Source organism: Fukomys damarensis, unplaced genomic scaffold (assembly GCF_012274545.1).
Source record: "Fukomys damarensis isolate Sample0158 unplaced genomic scaffold, DMR_v1.0_HiC HiC_scaffold_12, whole genome shotgun sequence".
Lineage (NCBI taxonomy): Eukaryota > Metazoa > Chordata > Mammalia > Rodentia > Bathyergidae > Fukomys > Fukomys damarensis.
Genome location: NW_022900924.1, coordinates 10,234,366 through 10,244,865, shown reverse-complemented (window position 1 = coordinate 10,244,865; position 10,500 = coordinate 10,234,366). Strand labels below are relative to the sequence as shown.

The following is a 10,500-nucleotide window of genomic DNA, read 5'->3' as shown; positions in this document are numbered from 1 at the left end:
ACAAAAAAAAAAAAAAAAAGAAGTGAGGCCTAGAAGAAAGTTAGGTCATTGGGGGTGTGCCCTTGAAGGAATATGGGTACCCAAACTCCTTCCTGTCCCTCTTTTTGCTTCTTGACTACCATGAAATGAAAAGACCTCTACCACATACACCTGTCATGATGTACTGCGCCGACACAGGCCCAAAGCAACAAGGCCAAGTGACCATGGGCTGAAACCCCTGAAACCATGAGCCAACATAAATTTTTCCTCCTTTCAAGTTGATTTTCTCAGGTAGTTTGCCACATCAACAGAAAGCTAACATACAGAAGAAAAACTCTTGTCAAGAAACATTTAGAGAAACCATCAAAATGGCCTTCATGTGGACAATACTGTATCCTAACCACTTTCATGTCCCAGTTAGAGGCACAAGAGGTTATATAAGCTGAGCTTCCTCATCCAAAATTCTTGAAAACAGAAGTATTTTGGATTTCAGGTTTTTTCAAATTTTAGCATATTTGCATCTATATAATAAGATATCTTGGGGATGGGATCCACATGTAAACACAAAATTCATTTATATTTTATGTACACTTTATACACATAGCCAGAGGATAATTTTATACAATACTTTTAGTGTACCTGTGTTTTGAAAGCGATCCCCGTACAAAGTTAGATGTGGAATTTTCCATTTGTGGCATTGTGTCAACACTCAAAAAGTTTCAGATTTTGGAGCATTTTGGATTTTTGGATTAGGGATGCTCAACTTGTAATTACAACAGGGCTCTAATTAGAAGCCTCGTTTTGACAACTAAAATCAGATTCCATTTCCCTACCTCCTCTCATCACCAAAAATAAAACACTCAAACAGGCCAACTGCTTTGCTGTCGGCTGTAATCTATGCTGACCTTTGGGTCAGGGGATTAGATCATATTCAGTCAGCAACACATCTAAGAATGGAAAAAAAATCTTTCAGAAAAATTACCAATTTGTAAATAGCAAGCTTTTCAGTTTTTGTTGACAATAACTCAGTTCTTTGTTTTTAATGAATTAATTCAGTTTGCACTGATTATAAAGCGATGTATGAATGAATCCATTGTACATAAACATTATAGATTTTACATGTTTATAAGCAAAAACAAATATTACAGAGGGAAACAAATGAACCCAGCAAGGTGTTTATGGTTTCACTGTAGGTTCAGCCATTAGCAAAGCAACCTGGGCATGTTGCCTAGTCTTGGAATCTTTTTCTTAACCTGTGAATGAAATAACTAAGTCCACGCTTCCTCTTAAAGGAAACTGTCAAACAAAGGGTCAACCTCTGAACTCTAACAATCTATGCCTCCAACTTACTGCAAAATAATATTCTAAAGACCACAGAAACAGAGTTTGATAAATGACTCAGTTCTATGCAAACAATTTTAAAGCAAAATTATTACTCAAAGACAGCAACTCCTGCACATAATTAAAATTTTTATTTATATAATTTGTACTACATTCTTTAGACTAGTTTAATTTCAGATCACTAAGCTATTTCTCAATGCCAACACCCAAATCGAAAGAATATGCTCTACTTACAGTTACGAATGTCATTCCAGTCCATCTTAGAGAAAAAAGGATGGCAGCAAAGGCCCTCAAACTTCAGTCTCTCTTTCTGGCCACACAACAAACTCTGAATCAAATCAAGGTATTCACTGCTAACTTTTGGGTCATCTGGAAACTTCAAAAACCGCTGTTCCAAAAAGCACAATAATTATTTTCCTAGCAGTGATTCAGTTTCTCATGTCCCAAAGTTAAGAAAATATTTCTCATAAAGTTTTTTTTTTCTTTTCTTTTTAACAAAGAAAGAAGTTCCGTGCCCTCTTAACTTTGGACCAAAAGCGTGTTCCCAAAATAAGTGGCCTGTTCACATCAATAGACCTAGCTCCTTTGACCTTTGCTTCTCTCTTCCCATCTCACTTTGCACAATTCCCATCTCTCTCTTTACTGTCCAACAATAATGAGCTATTTAAAACTCCCCGAACATACCACGCTGTTCTTTCAACCTAGAACTCCTTCCCCACCCACAGGCCTTCTCTGGCTACCTTTCCTGCCCTGTTTCCCTCTTCTCCATGCTCTCTCTGGGCCTATTTTTGCACTGACACAGTGCAGTGTGGTTTCTGAGTGATGACGGAGAAAGAAGGCAGCAAGGGCCTCCTTCTTGCTCACTGTTAACCTGCTACTGTATTTAATAGATAAAACCCGCTATGGTTCACTTGTGATTAAATTATTCAATGAGCCAGGTGAAATGAAGGAAATAAACCAGTCCCAAGAGTCATCTAAGGAGAAACTTCAACTCAAGAGGAGACTCAAAAATAACAACATATGCTGCATTAAAAATATATACATATTAACTATTCCAGAAAAAGGAAACAAATTCTTTTTCCTTTTGGGTTTTGTGTGTGTGTACATGTGACAGAGACAGGGTCTCACTATGTAGTTCAGGCTGGCCTCAAACTCATGGCAATCCTCTTGTTTCAGCCTCCTCAGTGCTGGGATTACAGGCATGCACCAACACGCCTGGCTCTTTTTACTTTTGGAAACTAAAAAATACATAGATATTTATTACATCTTTAAGAAATGGGTTAAATATAGTGAAAAGTATGGTGATCAGGAAATCTTTTTTTTTGTTTTATTTTGTTTTGTTCCACTGGTTTTTTTGTTGTTTTGTTTGTTTGTTTGTCTAGGGTTTTTTTTCAGTGCTGCAGATGAAACCCAGGGCCTCTTGTATGCTAGGCAAGTGCTCTATCATTGACCTACACCCTATCTGATAGTGCTAAGAAGTGCTACAGCATAAAATAAAGAGCATGAACTATTATTTTGGGGAAATTTCTTAATCTCTTTTTGCTTAGTCTCTTCACTATAAATAAAAATAATAATAATCACAATACCAGGTAGCTCACAAGGTTTTTTGGAAGATGAACTAAACAAGTAAACTACATTTCATCAGTTCTAAGATTCACATTTAACAGTAGAGAAATCAGGATGCATTTTATAATCAATGAACATGTAGATTAATTGGCAGCAGTTTTTCTTTTTCAGTGGTACATAAAATAATGATGTAATCTTACAATTACTGGCAGCTGAGAATCAATGAACTATAATTAGCAAAGCACTTAGGGCAGCTTTTGGCACAGAGTGAGTGCCATGCTGGTTTACACACAAATGTTCAATTGCACAATTTTTAAATGACATTTCTCAGGATTACTTCCAAATCTAATGATCCTTTACCTGGAAATTCATGATATTATTGAAGGTCCTGGCAGAGGTTCCCTCGGTGAACGGGGTCCTCCCATAACCCATTTCGTAAGCAATAACCCCCACTGACCACCAGTCACAGTCAAGGCCATAGACGGCTCTTCCATCCCCGTTCATCACAGTCAGCACCTCAGGAGCCATATAATCTGGGGTTCCAATTGGGAGCTTGGCATTCACCTAGAAACCCATAAATAAAGCAAATACAGCAAACTTTCAATTATCCTCAAGTAGATTGCCAACAGCCACATCAGACACAGGCTGATTTGCCACTGATTACTGTTCTCCCAGGCACTTAAATCTTCTGTTGAGTGGCATATATCACCAAATGCAAATGCTTTACTAATTTTTTTTTAAGTGCATAATCCAATCCAAAGGCAAAGGGGTGTAAGATTTATTGATGATACCCACCCTTTGGTTATTATACCAATGAGAGTTGGGTACATGGTTAGAATGAAAGACGTGTTCCACCAAACAAGTTACTGATGTAGTAGAACTTCTGTTACTTAAGAAAAAAGTTAAATGATAATAAACCCCACAGATCAATCTATAAGATCAACTTATTACAAACAAGCAGCTGCTAGCTGAGAATACAATACTGTAAATGCATGTTGTATGTCAAGTTTTTAAAAACTGGAAAATTGCTTCTGAAATCCACATTTCTATTTCAGCCCACCTGCAGGGCACAACGTGACAAATTACTTCCACCTAGGACCGAGTTTAATGAGCTCATTTTCCTCACTTCCAACTCCTGTTCTTATGATCCCTCCCCACTGTCCAGAAACCTAGGGCCCTCCAACCATTGGCGCCCGAGTGCTGACCTTGGCAAAGACAGTCTAGGACAATGTAGGGGGGCTTTCAACAAAGCTAAAGGAATTCTGCTGAAAGAAATGTCTTTTTTTTTTTCTGAGAATTTGTCCTTGTAACTCTCTTAGCATTTAGACTTTGTTTCTTGAAATAATGCTAATGAAAGAATTGGCTTTTCAATCCTTGACTCTGTCCCCTTATTAGAGAACTCAGTAAATGGACAACCACTTTGGTCTTCAAAAATATCTGTTTTGTGGTATTAGGGATTGAACCCAGGGCCTCATACATCCTAGGCAAGCACTCTACCACTGACCTGCACGCTAATCCCTTTAGTTTGAGCTAGGGTCTTGGGGATCCAGGCCGGCATTGAACTTATGATCCTCCTTGCTCAGCCTCCTGAGTAGCTGGGATTTCAGATGTGTATCACCTTGCCCAGTTTTGCTAAGTTTTACTCATCCATGAAGTTTGAAGTATAAGGATTTCCTGTCTAACCTTTCTCGCTATCAAAATAAGCCCTGAATACAGTCATACACTATGTTGCCTAGTTTTCCCATAATCCCACATCAAATATGGGCTTTTCACAAGTTAGCAGTTCCATGGTACAAAAGAACCTTTCTTCATTAAAGAATGTTAGTCCCCTTACTGAGCCCAGAGATTTGAGGAGCCTGACCACAGACCTTTAAGGCTGGACTTTATATCAAAAAAAGTAAATCTGCTCTGCTTTGATTTCATTGGGTATTGAAAGAAAAGAGAATGTTTGGAGAAGACACTATGAGATCTCCTTTTCCTAGTTAGGGCTGAACAAAACTCTTCCATTCCTCTATCTTTAAGCTTGTCTTTTCCTCTGCCGAAGACCTTCTTATTGTAGGATATGAGATTTCTGATAATTCGCCCATTTCCTCTCTCTTATTATTTACATCTATACATGTCTGTGTATGTCTATGTGTGTGTATAATATAGGAATATATAAATATTACTAAAATTCTCCCATTCCTTCTCTTGTTACTCTGCTCCTCAGGGCCACACTCTGGTGTAGGTTTTCCTCCCATTAAACCCAGAAAGCAGTATGACGGTACCATTCCTGACAGTCAGTGACCACCCACTGTTCTAGGCAACAGAATTTCCACTATTAGCCCCTACTCTGGAAAGCTGAGCAATCACATCATCCAAGAAACCCACAAACAGTCCTGTATTGAAGGAAAAAAGTAAGGGCAAAGGAGAAAATATTTGGTCAAGACAGAATATTACAGAACCATGGGTGACTTAAGCTTGAGAAAGAGAAAGTATCTTAAGCCAAGGGGATGCCTTGATGTCAGGAATTCTGAGTTTAACATGAATGAAAATGTTAATAAGCTCAGTAAGGGATGAGGATTAAACTATGGGGCTTGGAACAAACCATAGTACTGACAAATGAGCAACAGACATCCTTTTATATCCTTTAATAAAACATTTGGCTGAACTAAGTAACAATAATATCACTGTATTGTTGATTAAATGCTTACCCTTGTTGATTAAGTGCCTAATTACCTTGCAGGGCTCGAACCACACAATTGTCAACTATGTACCATTTGTCCTGGCTGGATTTTATTTTATTTCTACATAGACTGTTCTGGAATATTTAGGTCTCATTGTTTGCAGTTGACCAGACACAGTCATTTGTTCACATCTAGCATTGAACTTGACTGAATTGTTTAACAAGGTGTCCCAGCCAAAGAGTATAAATTGCAGTGCCTCATTTTCAAACTAATGATTAGACTTGTCAGAGTCAGATAACTCCCCAACTGTTCTTGCCTCATCATAGATGTGTAATCATATACACAAATGTCCAATAACCTTCTAGGCTTCTAATTGTCATTATTAATTTGTATTAGCTATGAAAGGAAAAATAGCCACTGGCTTGCTCTCTGTATAATTCCTACTATCGTGCTTACTAGCAAGCAAGTTCCCATTAGTCACTGACCTCCAAGTACATTAAACCTGTTCAGCGTGTAATCTTACGTGTCCTGATAAGGAGTCTGCAATATGCTTTCACTCTCCTCTGGTGGCAATTCAGCCAGCTAATCTGGGTGAGAAGTTGAAAATTAACATGTACCATGAGCCTCACCTCCCTGTAGCACACTAACAGGACCCCAGAATTACAACTTGGTTAATTTTCACTCTATTTGGCAGGGAAAACAAGCCAGTTTAGCAGAAGATAGTAAGATAACGGCAGGAAAGTCTGCCATATTTTGGAAAATAAGCAGAAATGAAAAGAAAGCAGGGGAGGAAGGAAAAGAAAAAGGAAAGGATTAATTTAGCAAATTCTTTTACAAACAAAAAACAAATGAAGAAAATAAGAAAAGCATTGTCTTCTTCCTCCCAACTGCTTTCAATAAAATGGTAAATATAAAAACTACTTGAACCTAATTTTCCCCAACTAGCTCATCAGGACACAAACACACACATGCAGAACTAGAGGAAAACAATTCTCACTATGCTGCTCCACTTGTGGAAAAGAAATCAAGTCCTTTCATTACTACAGAAATCTGAAAAGGCCACTGGTCTACACAGGTGTCCTACTGCTAAATAGGGCTGGTTATCACTTAACATGCTATAATGCACTTCACTTAAAATCTCCTTATAACTGGTTTCAATAGAACCCAATGAGATAGGTTAGCTGTTTGTTATTTTTTGAGATTCTAAAACCGTGAAGAGGAGGACCTAAGTCACACAGCAGGTCTATGGTCACGAGGCCCCTGATCCTATTGACTAACATTTAATACTCCAAAGCTACATTGCTGAATAAGAAGTGTGAGATAAGACTACGGGCAGAGAAGAAACTACAAATATCCAAAACACAATGATACCATTTGGAAGTGGTAGGGAAGAGGGTTATGGATTTTTGCATGGCATATAGTAATTTCAATAAGTATGAATAATATTATATACCATATTTTCAGTACAGAAAACATGTATCGAACATTTTAGGTAAATAATTCCATTCAAAGGGTATTCTATTCAATGAAAATATCTATTTAACCTTCCACCAAAAAAATCCAAAAACTTCCACCATCAAAAATAGAAAAAAGGGCTGGGGATTTAGATCAGCGGTGCTGCCACCTGCTTTGCAAGTGCAAGGTCCCAAGATCGATCCCTGGTACCAAAAAAAAAAAAATTAGAAAACAAAAGAAAATGCTGGGGCACACTTATAATCCTAGCTACTCAGGAGGCTGAGGCAAGAGGGTTACATTTAAAACAATGCCAAAAATTCTTCATCTGCTTGTCACATTCTGGTCCTAAAAAACACAAGGACAAAGAAGTATGATATTCTTGAGCTGAGTGGCATATCTCCTTGACCAAAATAATTAAGAGGTTCAGCCTTGAGCTGCAAATAAACCTGAGTGCCTCTCAGAGGTCCCTGCCTGGAGTAAAGGTTACTACAGTGAGAGGAACTGAGAAATGCAGTTTGAGGTATTGAAAGGCAGAAACTTGATGTAAATAAGAGCCCTGACTCTCCACTAAGGGCTCCAAAGAGGGTGACTCCAGATATGGAGATAGGGCCTTACTCTTAATTCTCATTTATTTCCCAAGCAGTAACTGGGGGCCTTGAATGTAGTCTCCTGAATAGGTTTTCTTAGTTGCAACACATACTGTTGGCTCTAATTAATTAGCTTTCTGATGCTTCTCAATCTACTGTAAGCATTTTCAACCCATGGTGATTGTGCTCCCCACACCCAAGGGGATATTTGGCAGTATCTGTAGACATTGTTGGTTGCCATGGGATGGAGTGGATTTAGTGGACAGAGATTAGGGAGGAAGGTAAATATCCTATCATACATAGAACAGCTTCCCACAAGGTTCATCCAGATCAAAAGAGCCATAGTGCTAAGGTTATACTGTCAGACTATATACTATGCTAAATGTGTATCTAAATACATGTGTTTATTAATGTCACTAATGCAATGCATGTTTTTTAATTCTAGGGGATAAAGTTTTGTGTTATTTTCCTCTTGTGCTTTATTCCACTAAATTATTGTACCTAAATTTTCATTGTTTCTGACCACTACATAATTTTTTTAAAGGGCTCGTGGGTAGAGCTAGAGATTGAACCCAGGGCCTCACCCATTCTAACCACATGCACTACTACTGAGCTATACTACAAGTTTCTGTACATAACTTTAAAAACATGAAGTGCTTTGACTCTATAGTCTAATTCTCAAAGGGACGATTAGGTGAATAGATTAAAAGATTACCTGAAAAAAGAATAGCGCTAAAACTGAGAAATCCTGACTTTGTACAGTGTAGAGAGCCTGTTTTTCCAAGGGCGTGAACACCAAGTAATTTATCTAAAGTAGGCCTCAGGCCTGCAGAACACAGAGGCCAGATATACTGAACTGAAGGGCAAAGAGTTGATGGAATGCTAAGCCTTTTCCTAATATCAACCTAATACCCACCTTCCCTCCAAGGAAATTGAGGCTAAAGACAATTTTATTTATTGTCCTTTATATAAAGACTTAACTCTGAGACCTAGGAGACATTTTGGAGAGCAGCTTCTGTAACTTAATTTGTGCATTTTAAGCAGAATCAGTATTTTCTAGAAAAAGAATAAAAGGCCAAGTTCATAAGGATTTGTCGAGGTCACCAAGTGAAATTAGTCTTAAAACCTAAGTCAACCTCCTCTCAGACCTATCTTTTTGTGCATAGTTAACCTCAAAATTTACATTTTAGTACAAACCAATCTTATTAGAGGATTTTTAACTCTAATGTTTTTTACTTTGTCATCCTTTTCCTAAAGTGCTCCAACTCTTGATCTTAATAGCTTCTTTCCTGCCTTACTAATTAGCATATGGAATACAGCTTAATTTTTACCAAAAGTCCAAGACTTAAAAAGAAAATGATATTTTGAGCGGTGATTCTTGACACTTAAGGATATTTAGCTCAAATGCTCTAGTGATTAATTTCAATTTTCCTGCATAGGAAATAGAGGAGTTGAGAAAAAGGAGGTTACCTTTCATCAAAATATTTTAATGTGAAAGAGATAAGACCATTTTTCTAAGAGGCAAGATAAATGAAGGGGAAAAAAACATTTTTCTTTCTTTTTAATCAAACTGTAAGAATGTTTCTAAAGATGTTTTATGGATACTAGCAGGTATTATACCTTATGGGCTGGGGATTTAGCTCAGTGGTGCCACTGCCTGTCTTGCAAATGTAAGGTCCTGAGTTCAATCTCTGATACCAAAAAAAAAAAAAGCCAAGGTATTGTACATAAAAGGGAGCTAAGATCTGAAAATAGCTTTGGATCTCCATCCCCACCCTTGTCTCTCAAGGAGTCACACAGAGGCAGATGGAGTCTCCAAAATGTTGTTCAACATTACAGCCTATGTTTCCCAAATTTATAAAGACCAAACAATGTTTTTTAGTAAAACTTCTACTAAGCTACTTTATTCCATTTGTTACCATTTTATTTGAATTCATTTTAGCAACTGATCCAAAATCCACCAGCTTGATGTGTCCCGTTCGGTCAATGAGAACATTCTCAGGCTTGATGTCTCTGTAAGCAAATCAAGACCCTGGATTAGTGTTATCTTCTCCATGCCAATCAGCAAGTGATTGTTCTGCTAGGATCCCAATTTCACCAAGAATTTGGTTTATGTATTCTTCTACACAGATTTTTCCCTGTTGGTAGGCATGAATGACTAGCATATATTTTACAAAACACATTTTTAAAAAGAAGAAGAAACAAGAAAGGAAAGGAAGCAAATACATTTTACTAGAAGGAGTATTTCTGTTAGAGGTACACATTTTACATTACAAAAACTAAGGTGAAAATGTGCTGAGTAATTTCTGAGTGTTATTTTAGATTTTACAGTTCCTAGGCTAGCCATCATTACATTCTCACAATATTCTCAGATATACATAAAACATCAGATGAATGAGGACAGGAAGAAACATCAACTAATCGAGAATTTTGTGGAACGCCTTGGTGAATTACTAACAGGTACAGTTAGAAGTATGCCACACTTTGGATCTTAATGTTGCCTCAGTCCTACAGTGGCACTATTGGGAGGTGGTGGAAGATCTAAGAAGTGGAGTCTACTGGAAAGACTTCAGGTCACTGGGACTGCATCCTCAAAGGGCACTGTGAGACTGGCCTCTTCCACTCACTCTCTACCTTCCTGACCAGGAAAGTGAGTGGTTTTAGTCTGCCACACCTTTCACCACCATGTGCTGCCTCACCGTGGACTGAAATCTCCAAAACTGTGAGCCAAAGAATCGTTTTCTGTTATAAGCTGATTATCTCAAGCATTTAATACACGGATGTTATGCTAACACCAAGTACAACTCTATGATCTTCTGTTCCTACATGATACTCAGTTCCTTCTGCAAATCAAATTCAGTTTGTCTACCAGAGAACCCAAGGAGAGCATGCAAGAATTCCTGATA

At 37.8% G+C, this 10,500-nt stretch overlaps 1 protein-coding gene across 11 annotated transcripts in view; it reads right to left on the bottom strand.

The window, feature by feature from the left end:
• Nucleotides 1-10,500, bottom strand: part of Cit (citron rho-interacting serine/threonine kinase) — a 168,352-nt gene that overhangs the window by 122,284 nt on the left and 35,568 nt on the right. For all 11 annotated transcript variants that reach the window (XM_010604064.3, XM_010604065.3, XM_010604068.2 and 8 more), the window contains exons 7-9: nt 9,514-9,607; nt 3,247-3,450; nt 1,555-1,708 (exon numbers count right to left, since the gene is read on the bottom strand). In XM_010604064.3, the coding sequence (XP_010602366.1) occupies nt 1,555-1,708; nt 3,247-3,450; nt 9,514-9,607 (452 nt within the window). The remainder of the gene's footprint in view (nt 1-1,554; nt 1,709-3,246; nt 3,451-9,513; nt 9,608-10,500) is intronic.